At 39.4% G+C, this 19,193-nt stretch overlaps 1 protein-coding gene across 1 annotated transcript in view; it reads right to left on the reverse strand.

Annotated features, from left to right (window-relative positions):
* LOC124606273 overlaps positions 1-19,193 on the reverse strand; it is a 225,110-nt gene that overhangs the window by 62,629 nt on the left and 143,288 nt on the right. Inside the window, exons 6-8 of the mRNA XM_047138252.1 lie at positions 15,926-16,246; positions 15,667-15,820; positions 7,769-7,944 (exon numbers count right to left, since the gene is read on the reverse strand). Of these exons, the coding sequence (XP_046994208.1) occupies positions 7,769-7,944; positions 15,667-15,820; positions 15,926-16,246 (651 nt within the window). The remainder of the gene's footprint in view (positions 1-7,768; positions 7,945-15,666; positions 15,821-15,925; positions 16,247-19,193) is intronic.

Consider the following 19,193-nt stretch of genomic DNA (forward strand, 5'->3'; position numbering starts at 1 on the left):
GATGTCCCTTCCATACAGCCTAGCCATCTGTGGCTGTTGTATATATAGTGATGAGCAGTCCCTCTCAAAATATACCAAGACTCTCTCTGAGGCCTTCACAGACTGTAACTACCCTCCAAAACTTGTACAGAAACAGGTCTTCCATGTCTTATCTCTCAAATCACCCTCCACCTCCCAAAGTCCCATCACCCGGCCACAGAGAAGCAGTCCCCTGGTGACTCAGTACCACCCAGGACTGGAAACTGAAACACATTCTTCGCCAGGGTTTCAAATACCCTCATTGTGTGCTGAAGTGAGGAATGTTCTATCCACTATCCTTCCCACCCCTTCCACACTGGTATTCCACCACCACCACCAAACCTACACAGTATCCTCATCCATCCCTACACAGCCGCCACTCCCAACCCCTAGCCTCATACCTCATATGCATGTAACAGATCTAGATGCAAGACCTTGTCCCATACATCCTTCCAGCACCACCTACTCCAGTCCTGCCACAAGCATCACCTACCCCATCAGAGGCAGGGCTAACTATGAAACCAATCAGGTTATCTGCAAGCTAAAATGCAACCAAATAAATTGTGGCCAAGAATCAGCTGCACCACCCAGTTGCTGGGTACACTGCCCAACACAATGTTCTTCATTTTAATGACTCCTTCACAGCTTGTGCCATCTGGATCCTTCCTACCACCAACAGCTTTTCTGAACTGTGAGCAGATGGAAATTCTCCCTGCAGTATATCCTACATTCCTGTAACCCTCCTAGCCTCAACTTTCATTAGTCATTGTTCTACACCCATCTATCCACTTCCCTGTTCCCACTTCAGCACTACACAGCCCTCTAATCCACCAACACATTCACTTTACTTCTCTCCTTTCCTGCTGCCCTCCCTCCCCCCCCCCCCCCCCCCCCCCTCTCCCATGTCCTTCATCTAACCTCGTGACTGCTCCTCTCTATCCACCTCGTTTCTGCATCCTCCCACAAGGAGCACTTTACTGACATTCACCCCTACCCTGCTATCCATCTCTCAACCCACCCCAGCCTCCTCCTTACACCCACCACCCAGATTGGTTCTCCCATCATGCACTGCTACTCATAGTCTGGCCTTGGCAGATGGGGACTGTGGTCATATGTGTGTGAGTTGCGTTTGTGATGTGTGTGTGTTGTCTAATTCCAATGAAGGCCTGTTTGGCTGAAAGTTTATGTGTTTGAAAGTCTTTTTGTTGTGCCTATTTGCAATGCAGCATCTCCACCATATGATGAGTAGCAGTCTACCCTTTTCATAATATTGTCATTATTCCATGCTGATTTTCCATTGTTTAAATACTCACAAGAATATTATAGAATGTGACAATTAATATAAAAGGCTTACCATTTGACCTATGTGCTTAGTATCAAAGTTTAGGATACTGAGGTGTCTGCAGGATCTTCTAACTGTTATTGGTCATTTGAACAAATAAATATTTGGTAATCTTACAATATCGTGAAAAGGAAAGTTGGCACTCACCGTATAGTGGAGATACTGTGTCGCAGATAGGCACAGCAAAAAGACTGTCACAAATATAGCTTTTGTCCAGTAAGGCCTTCATCAAAATTAGACGACAATCACATAAACACTCACACAAACGCAGCTCACACACTTGTTTGATAATCTTAGTGTGAAGAAAGTGAATGCTAATTAGCAAAAGATGAAGTGGAATGGTATATGATTATGAATGTAAACATGCAGTATTCTGAGGACTTTTCATTCCCTATCTGGGGGGAAGCATATCTTAGGATGTGTTATAATTGATTTTAAAGTGTGAAGATTCATGAAAAGTTGAATTATTAATTACTTTGTTTGTCTAGGAAACAATTTCCTTTAAGTCGTTAAGAGGTGAGTATCAGTATAGTTCATATTGCAGTAGTTTGAAGGAGTAGGACTAGTAGAGTCTTAGTGCCCTTGGTCCTCTATGCAGTGTAGAACCTTTCTTTTTTTGCTATAGGGAAGTACCACTTCATTGGCAGCTACTGTGGTCTTCAAATTTTTCCCTGCTACAGAGAAATATTGAAATACCACTTTTTGGGAGGGAGGCTACACACAGAAAAAATTTTCCATTGAAAAAGAGGCTAATAAATGAAGTACCAATATGGTCAACAACTGAACACATATTCAAATATATTGCCAGTGCTCTGCATCTGCATTCCAGAAACAGGCTCTTCTGTAAAGTTACAAGGTGAGAAATATGAGCAGCTCTTCTTCAACGAGCTAATCTTATCCATTAGAATCAAAATCGATACTTTTAATTAAAAGTAATGTAAAGGAAATACTGAAAGTAGCCAACAAGTTTTGCTATTTGGCAGCAAAATAAGGGACAACATCCAAAGTTAATAGGATATAAAATGGCAACGCAACAGCAAGACCTGGATTTCAGAAAATAGAAAGTTGTTAACATCAAGTGTAAATATAAGTGTTACAAAGTTTTTTCTGAAAGTATTTGTCTGGACTCTCATCTTATACAAAAGTGAAACATGAATGCTAACCAATACAGACAACAAGAGAAAGGAAATTTTTGAAATATGTTACAGAAGAAAGCTGAATATTGCATGGGTAGATCAAGTAACTAAAGAAGAACCACATAAAATTGGGTGGAAAAGAGTCTTATGGCACCACCCAATCAAAAGATGGTATAAGTTGATAAGACAAATCCTGAAGCATCAAGGGATAGTTAATTTGGTCACAGAGGAAAGTGTGGAGGGCAATTCTTGTAGAGGGAGACTAAAGCTAGACTACAGTAAGTGGAAGTAGACTGCAGTAGTTACACAGCAGTGGAGGGACTTGTACAGGGTGGAACAGGATGGAGAACAGCAATAAATCTGCCTGCAGTTTGAAAACAACAACAACACCACCAGCAACAATAGTTCTCTCTCCCTCACCACAACTGAGCATCTGTGCAAAGTCAGACATTTCTGCTCTTATGTGTTGGCTATGCATAAGACATAACTTGTACCTTGATTGAAAGAAGATATGGATCCAGCACAGACCACACGGTTAGTCTTGCCTTAGAGAGATGACCACCAAACTCTCCATATTATTTGTACCTAAACTGTCTGTGGTAAGCTTTGACCTTTCTCATAGTGTATTCATATCACTGAGCTTTGTTCCACCTTGTGGCTAACAAACTACTATTGGGACTTGGTTTGCTCATTGTATACAATTTTGATAAGAACTGGTACCTCAATTTGACCCATCCAATTCTTATACCTACAGAGGCATAGAAGCTGTAACAAAGTGAGTTTGTATTGCAGACCCAGAACCACCTCTACTAATAATCACTAAAAATGCATATGTTAATGGGAAGTACATGCAATTACAGTAGAATCATGTCAGTAGAGGACAGGTACAACTGAATTCAAATGGGACAGTGAAATAATGTTGCAACAGTTTATTATACTTTGTCATAAAACAACCCACCCAGATAGCCAAGAATGTTCAAGTGTCTGCTTCCAAGATACAGGAGGTGCACTGGCCCCAGATTGAATCTGCCTGGTCGATTAAAAACAGGGGCCAGAGTGCCGGCCAGCCTGGATGTGCTTTGTAGGCAGTTTTCCACATACAGTTAGTTGAATTCCAGGCTGGTATCCACATCCCACCTCAGATATACAATACCCAAGCATTTAGAAAAACAGTCTCACATTTGAACATGAGAGTCACACTATATGCAGAGAGACAGGTTTCATTGAATTCCATCCTGGGGGGAGTGGTGGCATCAGGCCACTAACAATACCGAGACTCTTATAACAGCAATGCTAGTTGTGGATGGAGCAAAATGTAAAATGAGAAAAAGCCAACCACTCACCTATTATGGATTGTGGGACAGAGTTACACATAATAAAAAACGGCATTCACACTAGCTCTCAAGCACTATCTCTTTTTCCAACAATAGTTCATACATTCACACACACAACCACCCACATGAACACTCCTGTGGCCAAGGCAAGACTAATTATTGATACTGGATTGTTGAAATCAACTACCTGAGCTGATGGAGATGGGGTGGGGTAGGGAAAGACGGAAGGAGGAAGGAGGAGGCAGATCTACGGACAGATGACTTCGTAGCTGCACAACAAGATGAAAAAGTAAAAAGAGAGGGGGAACTGAGAGAGAAAAAGGAGAAGTAGGGAAAAAAAGGAGGGAGAAAGTTGAAAATGAAGTGGGAGAAAGGGAGGGGAGAGAGATGGGAGAGGGGTTGAAAAAGGGGGGAGGAGATGGAGAGAAAGTGAGAGGGAGAATTCCCACATAGGGGGGAGGGGGGAAGGGTGGTGGAAGAAGACAGTCCCTGATTAGGATGGGGAAGGAGTGGTACAGGCAGAAGAGAGAAGGGAAAAGGCACGGTGAGGCAATGGCAACAAGTTAGCGGACGTTTAGGCTGAGGAGATTGCAAGAGCACATGATGTGATGGACAGAAAGTACCCATCTGTATAGTTCAGAGAAACTTGTGCCGGAAGGGGTATTCAAATGACCCACACAGTGAAGCAGCTGTTGAAGTCATTTATGTTGTAGTGTGCAGCCTATTCGGCAATTGGTTCATTAAGTTTGTAGTCTGTCACAGTTTGGTGGTGAACATTCACGTGAGTAGACAGTTGTCATGCCCACATACAATGCTGTATAGTAATAAATTAAGGCCAAATGAATAAAACTTTACCAAGGCTGTAATACGAATCTGGGTGTCATGCTCATAAGGCAGATGCGCTGGACCCTATGCAACCTGGCACTGTGACTAACAGAGCAGCACAGTTAACCTTAGTATGTCTCCCTCTCTAACACAAACTCCAATTCACGCCTAATTCAGCTTGATATTCCCTTTATTAACTCATTTCAGTACTGTAGACGCTCTCCAATATTGGAATAGCACCTTAGCAATGCATGAAATGAGGATAATCCTGCCTGTACCTCAGGTTTAGATGATACATTAATCAAATTAAATCATATGTTCCACAGGAACTTAAATCTCAGCTTTATCTACAATAATGCATATAGGCCAAAGCAATGAATTAAAATTTGTACCAAGGGCTCATACTAACTAGTAATAGCAGCATATCTGATGTGTAACACAGCTCCTTTCACATATGGCCCTGCCTCTTATTGGGTAGGAAATGACCGTGGTTGTACTGTGGTAGGAAGTGGTGGGTTGGTGTGTGGGACAGGTCTTGCACCTGAACTGACCACAAAGGAATGACTCAAAGGGTGCAGGACTGGCAGAAGGATTGGAAGAGGGATAGAAAACGACATTCTGTAGGTATGGAGGGTGGCAGAACACTATTTTGTGGGAAGTGGGAAGGATTTTGGGTACGATATTCCTCATCTCGGATTGTGAGGTTAGTGAAGCCATGTTGGAGTATGTGGCTAAGCTTTTCGAGGCCTAACAATACCAGGTGATCAGACGAGTGCTTGTCGGTGGTTGGTTAACAGCTTTAATGTGGTGTCAGTGGAGCAGATGGCCTGTTTATGGAAGAGCTAGGTAGGATATTGTCTGTCAGTAAAGGCTCTGGTAAGGTTACTGGCATATTTTGACAATTCCTGTTTTGCACGGCAGATGTGGTGTCCATGAATAGCAAGGCTGTAAGGAAGAGACATTTTATATGGAGGAGTGGGTGTCAGATGTCAAAGGTACTGCTGACGAATGGTAAACTTGATATGGATTGATGTATTTATGAAGCAATCTGAGAAGTGGAGATCAACATGTAGGAATGTCACTTGATGAGTTGAGAAGGACCCCCTGAAGCAGATTGGGAACAGGCGGAGGAGGAACAAAGGAGTCCAGATCGTGAAACTGTCATCAGTGAATCTGAAACAGACAAGAGGTTTTATGTGTTGACTGGATAGGAAGGATTCCTCCAAATGGTCCATAAATAAGTTGTTACAGGATGATTCCATGCAAGTTCCATGTCAATAACATAGACTTGTCTGTAGATTTTGCCCTCAGAAGCGAAATAATTGTGGGTCAGGATGTGTTTGGTTACGAGTATTAGGAAAGAGGTGGTGGGTTTGGTATTAGCAGGATGCTGGGAAAGGTAGTGTTCCATGGCTGTAAGATCATGGGCATGGAGGAGGTTTGTGTACAAGGATGTCACATCCATAGTGACTGACGGGCAACTGGTCATAACGGGACAGGAACTTTGGAGAGGCGGTGAAGGAAATGAGCAGTGTGAGTGCTTCTCTCTGCTCTCCCTTTCTCCATCTTCATCTTTCATCTTCACATCTCTTTCCCACCTTTCCTTCCTCCCCTTTTTTCCTCACCTTCAGTTCCCCAAAGACTCCAGCTCCTCCTCTTCCCACATTTATTTCTGTTGAAACTCTGCACTTTTTTTGTTTTGTTGTGCAGCCGTGAAGTCATCTGTCCAGACAACTACCCCTTTCCAGCTACACTCTTCTTGCATCCTTTCTTATCCCCTCCCCACCTCCATCAGCTCAGGCAACTGCTTTCATTAATCGAGTATCAATAATTAATCTTGCCATGACCATGAGGGGGTGCATTTGTGTCATGAGGTTGTGTGTGTGAACGATTGTATTATTGCTGGAAAAAGAGCTAGTGAAAGAAAGCTTGTGTATAATGTTTTCTGTTATTTGTTACATGCTCCATGCATCAATCCAGTATAAGCAAGTGATTGTCTTCCTCTTATTTTACATACAACAGTTTTCCACATCCTACTAGGTGAATACCAGGCTGGTCCCCATGTCCCGCCTCAGCTACATGACTTGCAGACATTTGAAACATATTCACACTATTTCACGATTTACACTGGATGCAGACAGCTGGGGTACACTACTTCCATCCTGGTGGATATGGGGTGGCAGCAGGAAGGGCATCTGGCCACTCCTTAAAATGAACCATGCCAACTCCATACTAAACCCTGCCGACCCTGCGCACAATGCGGGGTAAAGGCGGTAGCAAAAGAAAGAAAGCCTTGCGGCAATACTGGCCAAAAATGAAGAAGAAGTATTTCACAAATCACATTGTATTATTCTTCCATTACTGCAAAGACACAAAGAGAGTATCACCCACACTCTCTTGGAGCGCTGGAGGGATGAGGAGATAGTGGAACATGCAACGACCATACAACTTGCCAAAAACTATCAAGCAGAAAATGTCATCCAGGGCAACAAACGTTTGAATGTTCCATTAAAAAGAAAAGTAAAATAGTTGCTCTAAAAAAAGATATATAAAACTGACCAGTAACTGATAATCAAATAGTTCACTGCTCATTCCTGCACAGCTCAAAAAATAAAGATTGTTGCAATGACTTCAGGTGTGTTTTAGTACTGTTTGAAAGCAGATGTCAACAAAACTCTATTTGTCAAAAATTTGTGGGTTTTTTCTGATTCACATATTGAGAACCAAGAGACAGAACTGTGTGGATGATGCATTTTGTAGATGAGTAATACTGAAATTTATTAATGAAGGGATCAAGAGAAAATTTTTTTTGAAATTGTCTTGGTTGATGGTCCTCATTTTTAAATGTTCACTGAAATTAGCATTCATAAATCTATATGAACTGACTGTTACTTTATACATTTAGTTTCCATTTGAGTCTTCTGCAGTCAGTACTTGTGATATCTTGATGCGAGAAAAGAGAAGAATGCCTTTTTAAAAGTTATGACTAGTGTATAATAAATTATAATTGTGATGCGAAATTTTAATTCAGTATCTTTTTAAGAAGTTTTAGCATTTTTATCTGTTGGATATTTTCAATAAAAGTATCAATGAGCGAAACATAACTCACTCACCTTTCTGATTAACTTGAATATGTTCAGTATTAACAATATTTTCCAAAGCCGCACTAAGAAAATTGACTGAACATGTCCACTGGCCATAGTCCTGTGCTGTAACAGATGTGATGCGTAGGCCACAGTCTCCTAGATCCAGTCCATTCCCAAAGTAACTGTATCTTCCTTCAATTACCCTGCAGATAGAGTATCATTACAGCTAATATGCATGAAATAAATCTGATACTAATCAAATTATGTGTGTGTGTGTGTGTGTGTGTGTGTGTGTGTGTGTGTTCTCCTGCTGCTGCTTGTTGAGTAGATATTTTTTATCTATCCAATTACATGATAATAATCTTAGATATTTGTTTACGTCTATACAATACAGGTGAAGTAACACATAAGTCAAATGAAATTAAATCTCAAGCCTATCAGTTTAAGGAATATTGTACTCAAAAGCTCTCTGAATGTTGTGCCGCAGTATTATATCAGGATACAAACAAGCTAATAGTCAGAACCATGAAATCAGCTAGAGACCATTTTAATAAAGTTTTACATGTTTAAATCACATAGATTCAAGGAATGAAAATTTCTTTTAGCTAATGGCAAGGGGCAGTGTTCACTGTAAAGCTGCATTGCAGGTAGTAGGATATTGTAAATAGGCCCATATTATTACAGACATAGCTGTGTTTCCTGATTGAAAAAAATCAATGTAATCAAGCAAATATTAAGCCACTAATAGAAAGAAACAGCGGGTATTTAACTTAACTAGGAAATAGCAGCCTAGTCCAAAGTAGAAATTTTCCTTTTAATTTAGTAGCTGAGAGAAAAAAAAGCAGTAAGAGTGTAATAAAAGTTTATTGTTAATATAGTGTATAGGTAAAATTTCCACAAGTTGTGTGTCTTTTGTTAATGTATAGCTTAACTTAATCCACACCCTGAAGACTCGTCATGATGGGAACCATGGAACATGGTGAATGAATGTATTAATGAATGAATAAATACTTAAATGCAGCAAGCAGTATAAGAATAATTTTAGCAGCGACTAGCTTAGAATATTCATTCACCCAGTTCATCATATTTTGTACCTATGATCATGGAGAAAAATCTGCAGGGACTTGGAGGGGTAAGTCAGTTAACACTTTGGAGATCAAGCCCAAGCATAGCTTGGGCTGCAACTTTGTGGTAAAAAGACCACATCCAAGTGTATGTCGGGCCACAATTTTCTCAAAACATAAGAGACCTAATGCTTGAAAACTAGACTCATTTCATGTGCAAACAATGTACAGAAGTCTCATGAACTGTGCCTGGACTAGTGCTGCCTTCTGTTGTCAATTTGTAGAATTACTTTGAAAGGAACATTAGCGAATGTAAAAGCTGCTGTCGTGAATAGCTGAACCACTATGATTGCATTGATGTAATTTTGTGTATGTACTTGTTAGGTTTCCCAGTTTTCTGTAACACTGCTTCAAATATGTGATATCTGTTGAGTGAGTAGGACATTTTAGAAGCTCAAGAGGAAGAAATTGTTCAATAATTCTCCTCACACTTTTTTCTTGGGAGGATAATTATACTTTCTGTCATTTTTTTTTTTTAAATCTATCTAGGAAGTAAGTATGAAAAATAAATCTCGGAGCTTAGTCTTTTTTTAATATGTATTTCTCTTGACGAAACATCAATTACATGTGTGCCACTAACACTTTAGTAAATGGCCAATTTCCTAACTCCATTATACTGCTAAGTGGCCAGTCTCCAAAGTGTTAAAAATAGAATCAGGTGTTATAAACTAACTCTGTATGTCATATGGCCTATAAAAAATTACCAATCACTATAATGCTACTTACAATTTGTGGCTGCAAAGGCTAAAATGAACATTCCAGTTTGAAAAAAGCCATTGTTTCTTCAGTTATACTAAGGAACTGCTTGCTTGATATTTACATGAGTACACAGATGTAAGGCACTTGAAAAAGAGCAAAATCTCAAAAGCTATTGAGAATGCTGTTTACAGTTGCATGGTTCTGTGCTCCATATATCAGTCAGCTATAAGTATGTGGTTCCGTTCCCCTTATTTTACATATTGCTCCATCCAGGAATTTCCATTACTGTTAAGGGATTTCCTGACACTTTTCATAATGTGACATTGCCTGCTTGAACCTCTCAGTTTAGAAGTTCTCCACATGGGAATTAAACCTGTTGACAACAACAGTCTTGAGTTCATTATGTTCAAATCACTGTGTACCAACCCATTTCTTTAAGAAGGAGATTGCTTGTTTTATTTCCAAATAATTTCCATATTTTTTTTATTTATTTTTTTTTTATTTATTTATTTATTTATTTTTTTTTTTTTTTTTTTTTTTTTTGCAGTGGTCCAAAATGGTTGTCTTTTCTTTGTTCTTTGTGTTGAGGAGTAAGCACGTTTGGTATCCATCTTGCATAGTTTGTAATATCCTAACTTCTCTATGAAAATAGTGTAAATAGTGATGCATCTAACATGAGGAAATTCATCATCCAGAGCAGAAGTTGTTAATCACAAATCAGATGACAGTTTTAAGTTTGCTTGTTACCTGATTTCATAGATTAGGATGCTGGATCTACCACTTCGCCCTTCATCATACGCATTGTACACCCACTTTTAAAGTCTTTGAAACCACTGTCTAACATTTTCTTCACTCACCACTGTATGCACAACTTCTAATGAATTTGAGTAGCTGTCAATCATGTTACAGCATGCACTTTACAATTGGTAGGAACAATGACTTTCGAAGCCATTGTTGTTTGCTTTCACCTGCAGTCAAGTGATTATTGAAGCAAAACATCACCTTCTATGACTTAATAAACAATCAATAAGTCAGCCTGTATGAGCTTTGAGCTGCCAACATTTAAGTAGAAGCAAATGCTCTTTATTTTCCAAATACTACTCGTTCTTACACCAATGTTTCAAAAAATTGCAACATTAATCAAACAAAATGCATGTGACTGAAATAGACTTTATAAATCTGAAGAGGTCCATGGCAATAATACACAAATTATTACATTTACAAAACAATGTTTGGGAATTCAACATGGTGTGAAGGCACACTAAGCTTCAAGCAGAACTTCTAAGTAACATAGTGTGGAGTCAAAAAAGGGCTTGGTTTTGTACCTGGGGAATTTCCTTCAACCACATTTTGTATTCAAGTACACAAAGGGTTAACAGCGCTTACTGGAGGTCCATTATGAACAAGTTGCCCATCAGTTATATCCCTTTTAGATGTGATGGATGAAATGATGAAATGTCAGGCACTTTTAACTTAGTATTGAGAAAACAGTCTTAATCATGTTTTTTGTTTAATTAGTGCCAACCGGTTTCAGCCCATCGCAGGGGCCATCTTCAGGGGGAACATATGGTTGACTGCTGGTGGCATCATGTCTACCACGGTGTGACAGGAGCCTTTGCCATTTGTTCCATCTGGGATCCAAGTTCCTTGTCAGCTCATATGGTAATATAGCATGCTACTCAGAATTCTAACTTACCAGTTAACTGGATCCTCTGACAATCTCTAACCTAAAACCACTACATTTTAACATTTAGTGTGCCACTGATGAAATTCGCATGCTAATTGCATTCTGAGTTAGTTGAGAGTTGTGAAATGAAAGGCACTGCAATGACACGTGAGTCATAAGTCCTGCCCATAATATAAGTTCACGACAATAAACTATTTATGCAGAGCTGTACATATCTTCTTTTAATAATTTCCAGGTATACAGCCCGATCCCGTCGACATTCTGCCACCAGAATGATGGCAGAATGTCGACGAGATCTGGCTGCATACCCGGAAATTATTAGAAGAAGAAATATGCCGGGAAAATTTCAGAACTGTACATATCTATTGCAATGCTCCGGCACTGAGTCAATGCAGTAGATGAAGCTACATGCTCAATTACAGACATGCAAACAAAATGATGGTCATCCCATGCTATGTTCACTCTGTATGGTCCAGTATCTGCTTATCATTGCTTATTATCATCTTCTATTTGTTGGTTCCATGTCATTATTATAGTAGAATGCAATGCATCAGCCAAAATGTGGTAATAAGACAAATCTATTCCTGCTAGGCCAATCATTTCTATGTTTATATAAGTTCCTTTCCATGTTTCTGTTTCTTTTGATAACTTTTCAATGACTGAGCTTCTACACAAAGAGTATCATTCAGTGACATAAAAGAAGATGTTGCTTGGTACACCGTCACCCTAAGATCTCAGTCACTTATTGCTGGTGTATTATTGTACAAGACCTCTGTGTCAGGGTTCATTTGGGTGCAGGATTTGTCTGACAGTCATAACTCAGGCATGCAGTGCCTTGTATTCAGCACAGAGTTTGGCGAGTTAAATTTTTCGCTGGTGTCATGTACTGATGCGAGTTGCCTCTCATCAGTATTGAGAGTAATTTTAGGGTTGTTCTGTATTAGGGCAGGATCCTCAAGATTACTGTACAGATCTGCTACCAATATTTTGGTGATAAATTTGCCTTTCAGGATAATAATGCAAGAGCACAGTGCAACAACCCCATGAACAGCTTCCTCCAGGAGAAAGGATTCAACCTGGTAGAATGATCTGCTGTATTTGTTGGCATGAACCCATTTTAAACTGCTAAGGCCAGTTGAGATTTGAAGTTGTAGTTGCAGGAATGACATTTACGCAGTAGATGTCCTTTGTGGGGCCCCCATCATTGACAGAGGCAACTTTGAGCAGCATCTTGACCACCATATAGACAGCATGTGAGGAAGATCTAAGAATGTTACAATTGATGGGGTGCAGCGGTACATTACTGAATGTAATGATAATTAAATCAAGACCTTAAGCTGTCAACAGGCATTGATATACATCAACAGGGACAGCTGAAAATGTGTGCCCCAGCCGGGACTCGAACCCAGGATCTCCTGCTTACACGGCAGATGCTCTATCCATTTGAGCCACCAAGAGCACGGAGGATAGTGTGACTACAGGGATTAATCCCTTGCACACTCCTTGTGAGACCCACATTCCCAACTTAATGTCCACACACTACATTTTTAGTGCCCCTGCCCATTACACTTATTACTCGCGGCAGACAATCTTACCAAGTCCTGTAAGAGTTCAAAAGAACAGATACCATCTTCATATTACTGAATGTTGTCCAATATCAGATTCGGAAATTGTACGTTCATTTAAATGGACCAGAGCTCCACTATACATCAAAGGCTGCTACCTAGGTAGCTGGCTGTCTGTGGAATGCACACAAGTGATTTAGATAGTTACAATTTTGTAATTGTAGGATGTGACAAGACATCTGGTAAAACAATGCTAAGCACTACCTCTAAAACTACTCAGAAAATATAGTTTAGAAACCACTCATGATGGAAATGTAGGCAACATATAGACCTGACCACTTTGAAGATGGCCACAGTGAAACTAGTACCAGTGACCATGAAATGGCTGTAGCAATTGATTGCAAAAGAATAAAGGGTAAAAAGGAAAAATAATTGACAAAGTAATAGTTATAGTACCTAGCAGAACACTCAGTGATGGATGGGACCCTCCATGATATACAGTCTCTGTAAAGAAACAGCAACTACTGTGCATTAGATGTAAGAGAAATGCATATGGCTGTCAAAATGGAAATTTGTCAAGTCTTCAGTGATTTTCATACCAGAATCTTACAGAAATACCTCTCACAAAGCCCAAAGAAATTCCACTTGTAAATGGCACAAAAATTAATGTCCAGACACTCATAGATGACACAGGGGCTGAAATTGAGAGTAACAAAGTTAAATCAGAAATGGTGAACTCTATTTTTAAATGTTTCCTTGCAAATGAAAATACTGAAGTACTGCCTCAGTTTAGTTTCTGCCCCAACAAAGCTGACTGTTATAAGTATTAGTGACCATGGTATTGTGGAACAGTTGAATATGCTAAAACAGAATAAAATCTTCTTAGCCTGGTGGAATCCCTATTACATTCTATGCAGAATTTGCTGCTGAGTATGCCTCTGTTTTAACAAAAATATACCATAGTCTCCTTGACTGATAACATGTGCACATGTCATACCCATTTACAAGAAGAGTAACAACAGTGTTTCACAAAGCTGCCACCCAGTATCTTTGACAACTACAGGTCATACCCATCTACAAGAAGGGTAGCAACAGTGATTCATGAAACTATCATCCAGTATCTTTGATAACCATGTGTCGTTTAATATCTGAAACAGAATGCCAGTCAGCATGGTTTCCTAAAATATTGGCGGTGAGAAACCCAACTCACAATTTTATCACCTAATCCCCTCAAAGCCATGGATCAAGGCAGTCAGGTAAATGGAATATTTCTTTACTTCTGAAAAGCAACCATATCAACAATTATTAATGAAAGTACAAACATACAAGGGTATCAAATATGACTTGTGACTAGAGTGAGGCTTTCTTGGTATGAAGGATGCGGCATGTTATCTCGGATGAAGTGTCATCAACAGATATAGTAATTTCAGGTTTCTGAGGGTACTTTAATTGTGTAGGTGAGCACTCAGCTTTTGGTACTTCTGCAGCAGTTACTAAACTTGAGTTTTATGAAGACTTGGTCTTCGTAATGCATCTGGAGTAAATTGTCAGCCTAAGAGCTCTAAGATTGCTGTAAGGAAAAATTTCTTATGGGAGCTACATCCTTGTCAAATTATTAAGAGTTAGAAGTCTGCTGGCTGTAGCCAGACATTGTAAGTAAAAAGTTAGTTGAAGAGTGGTTTTTTCTAACACTATCTCACGCACTGAAGAAAATTCCTCAATGATTAGTCATTGTCCCATAGGCTTGCCCTAGAGCATTGTTTTGGGGCACATGTTGTCTATTAATGACCAAGGTGACAATGTTAATCATAACTTCAGATTTTCTGCAGATGATCAAATTATCTATAATGAAATATTGCCTGAAAAAAGATGCACAAATATTCAGTAAGATATTGATAAGATTTCAAATTGCTGCAAGAAGGGTAAATTGCTTTTATGCTCAGAAATGTAAAATTTTGCATGCCATGAAACCCAAAAGTGTATAAAGGTTTTGCAGAAATTACCTTTGCCTGCAGTATCAATGAGTAACAGCTGGTATTAATCAATTTGTACAAATGTCTGGGTAAGCAGTCTGTAGCAATGAAATGATCACCCAGCCCCATGCGTAGATAAAGAAGTTGACAGACTTCAGTTTATTGGTAGAATATCAGAAAAATACAGCCATCCTGATAGGGAAATTACTTCCAAAGCACCTATGTGTTCCATCTTAGAACACTGCTTGAGTGTGTGGGACCTATACCAAATAGAAACATAAAAATGGTGATCATATACAAAGAAGAGCAGCACTAATAGACACAGGTTTGTTCAATCCCTTGGAGAGTATCAGGGAGATGCTGGAAAAACCTGAACTGGCAACAGTTGAGGATAGACACCAAATATCTTGTGAAAACATATTTGCATAGTTACCATAACAAGTATTAAGTGAAGAAGCTAGGACTTTAGTACAACTTCATGGCGGAACAAGAAAAACACCCTAGTTTGTGTTACAGTGGAAAGTACCCTCTGCCATGCAGTTTACAGTTGATTAACAGAGTACGTATAGTCAGAGACTTATATGTAGAAGTGGATTTGATGTCACAGATGTACAAAAATGTGTACCGTACTTTCAAGCAGACAGCCTTTACCTTGCTTATAGTTTACTTTTTATTTCACAGTAAAGCTATTTTTTAGTTTCTTAAGACTTACTTTTTGATTCCTTGCTCCCTTTGATTCAAGGCTCACACACATCCACATACATCTAGGTGGTAAGAACGTTTTTTTTGGGCAGTTTATTAAAATATCCATTACAAAAGATGTACCATATTGCATCAGAATATGTACACTTGAAAATTTCATAGAATGTGGACTTACCTGTTACTCCCATCAAGGGTAAGACCTCTTCCATCTGGTCGAATAAAATGGCACATATCAAGAGGCTGCTGGTGTTGAGTACTATAACAGTACAACAGTGTGCTATCTCCATTAGCAGCGTCAATTATTTTCTGTTCGACAGACAACTTGTTAGCTGCAAATTAAAATTAGGATTACTAATGTTTTTTTGCATCAATAAACATTATTGCATAACAACTTCTGTTCCACAACTTCATCTTCTATGCTTTCAGTTACACACCTTTCACATGCACTCTAAACGGTACTGAAATATCTCCAGTTTTGCTCCCATCAAGTGCAACATTGCAGTCCCATTGACCAGAATCCTCCACATACACATTTAATCTAATCAGACACTGACCCAAACCAAAACTGTCACCAGAATATCTATATCTTTGACTGAAAGTTTTGTCTGGTAGCACAGAAATGACTTCTCCATTGGGATGCCTCAGCCAACATCCTTTAATCATGAAAGGAACAGTGCATCCCAGTACTGTACTTGAGCCATTCAGCATCACTGTTTCTTCAGAATATGCAGTGGCTTGTATAACTGGGAATTTATCTGAAAATGAAATCATACATATTATTTTAGTTATACAATTTGAAAACTTTTTTATTTAACAATGAAAATAATCAATTTTTGACAATATAATGTAACTGGATAGATAAATAAATCTACCCACCAAGCAGTGTCAGGAGAACACACACACACACACACACACGCACACACACACACACACACACACAAAAGGTTTAACTTATACAAGCTGTCGGAGCCAGTGGCTCCTTCTTCTGGCAGAAGAGTTGAAAGAGAAGAAAGAGGGATGGCGGGAAAGGACTCGAGAGGTTTAGGAAAAGGGTACAGTTCAGAAAAGTCACCCAGAACCACAGATCATGGGAGACTTACCGGATGGGATGAAAAGGAAAAACTGATTGTTGAGGACTGTATGGGACAAGATTTGAAAACCTGAGAGTTTAAATATGGAAGACAGAGTAATGTGAAAAACACAGAGTAGTACTAAAACATCATGCACAAGTTAATAAGAGTGAAAAGACAGGTGCATTGCATGCAATAGAGGTGGAGGGGGGACATAGAAAAACAGACAGGTCAGAAAATGAAAGACGTAGAAAACTAAAATGGAATGAATAAAGTAGCAGTTACTGTGAGGAACTGCTAAGATGGAAGAAATTAATGTAAATTAAGGCCAGGTGGGCAGCGAGAACCAAGGACATATTGTAGCACTAGTTTCCACCTTTGTAATTCAGAGAAACTGGTGTCTGGGGGAAGGATCCAGATGATGTGAAACAAATACTGAGGTCATGGCTCTCATGCTGAAGAGCATGCTCTACAACAGGATGTGTACTGCTGGTATAAATCCTCTGCCTATGCCCATTCATCCTAACTGATGACTGGGTGGTAGTCATGGCAATGTAAAAGGCCGAGCAGTGTTTACATAAGAATTTGTATATGATGCATCGTTTCACAGGCGGCTCATCGTTTGGTAGTATATGTTTTGCTAGTTATAAGGCTGAGATAGGTGGTGGTAGGAGGGTGAATTGGACAGGTCTTGCAATGGGGATGGTCACAGGGGTAGGAGCCACAGGGTAGAGAGATGGGTGCAGAAGGAGCATAGGGCCTGGCAAGGATATTGCAGAGATTGGGAGGGTGATGAATAGCTATTCTAGGTGTCGTAGGAAAAATCTCAGACAGACTGGATCTCATTTCAGGCTCTGTGAAATTGAGGACTTTGTAAATAGGCATGTTGGGACATATGCTGAAGTTCATTTAATTTATGCTGATTGAAAAATATTTTGTACTATTACACTATTAATTTGTAAGAGTTTTAGGTCTACATTGACTTTTAGGTCTTTATTGACTTTCGTATTTAACAATTTTGAGGGTTCTTGGGACACTGCCCTAATTAAAGCACCTTCAGTGTTGGGCAGATGGTCTGTGAGCTTCATTGAAGTCAAGAGCTATGCCAACAGCAGCACAGCTACTAGGAGGGTCACCCAAGGCAGACAGGTCTCAAAAATGAATTTGATACTTAAATCTCAGTGATTAATACAATGACGTAATGATCTGTTCCCTACTCTATTAGTCCACAGTGATTGTTCATCAAAGTGCAAATATATTATCAGTATCTTTAGCATATCAAAAAGAATTTAAATTGAAATAGATGCATAATCTACATGTAAGATTCAAGGACGAAGTGCACTGACACCACAAAACCCCTGTGTTAGAAATTCTGTCGCTACCTATTACACTGGAGCAACTCAGATGTTTTAACTGGAACAGCACAAAAGCTGTGCCTCTGGGAAAACTGCTCTGGGTTCAACACTGCAATATTGCTTTAAACTAATTAACTATGTACAATACTGAAAGATTATCTCTATGTATGAGGGAAAATAGTTAATAACACAGCACTTCCACACAAGGGATTTTCAATGCTTCTGCTATTGCCTTTGTGATGTTGATCTCAGTGCACATGGATGGACACAGACTGGACTGGAAGTCTTATCTTCTGTAGACTGCTCCTGCACTTCATAATTGCTGATCAGAGTCTGTTGTGAGAATTCTGGGTTGTTCCCTTTTATTTATAAGCATGAGCGATTTAATGCAACCATTCTCCAAAAGATTTGAATTTTCCACACAATCTACGGAATCAGGCTTTCTGAGTTGTCACTGCTTGAATCTCTACTGATCAGATGGATTTGATTATGGGTATGTTGACTGATGACCCTAAAGATTTTGGGAAGTTCAGATCTTTCTTGTTTCATTCAGTGCAGCTACTTTCCAGGAGGCAATGCTAGCAAAGCAAGACAACTTTTCTGTTGGTGTTGACCATGTGCACCCTAGGATTATGCAGCAGGTTATCATTAATCGGGCAGGTAGGTTAGAAAATTTAAAAAGGGAAATGGATAGGTTAAAGTTAGATATAGTGGGAATTAGTGAAGTTTGGTGGGAGGAGGAACAATACTTTTGGTCAGGTGAATACAGGGTTATGAATACAAAATCAAATAGGGGTAATGCAGGAGTAGGTTTAATAATGAATAAAAAAAATAGGAATGCGGGTAAGCTACTACAAACAGCATAGTGAATGCATTATTGTGGCCAAGATAGACACGAAGCACATGCCTACTACACTAGTACAAGTTTATATGCCAACTAGCTCTGCAGATGACGAAGAAATTGATGAAATGTATGATGAGATAAAAGATATTATTCAGGTAGTGAAGGGAGACGAAAATTTAATGGTAATGGGTGACTGGAATTCAAGAGTAGGAAAAGGGAGAGAAGGAAACATAGTAGGTGAATATGGATTGGGGCTAAGAAATGAAAGAGGAAGCCGCCTGGTAGAATTTTGCGCAGAGCATAACTTAATCATAGCTAAAACATGGAAGAAGGTTGTATATATGGAAGAACCCTGGAGATACTAAAAGGTATCAGATAGATTATATAATGGTAAGACAGAGATTTAGGAACCAGGTTTTACACTGTAAGACAT

Source organism: Schistocerca americana, chromosome 3, assembly GCF_021461395.2.
Source record: "Schistocerca americana isolate TAMUIC-IGC-003095 chromosome 3, iqSchAmer2.1, whole genome shotgun sequence".
NCBI lineage: Eukaryota > Metazoa > Arthropoda > Insecta > Orthoptera > Acrididae > Schistocerca > Schistocerca americana.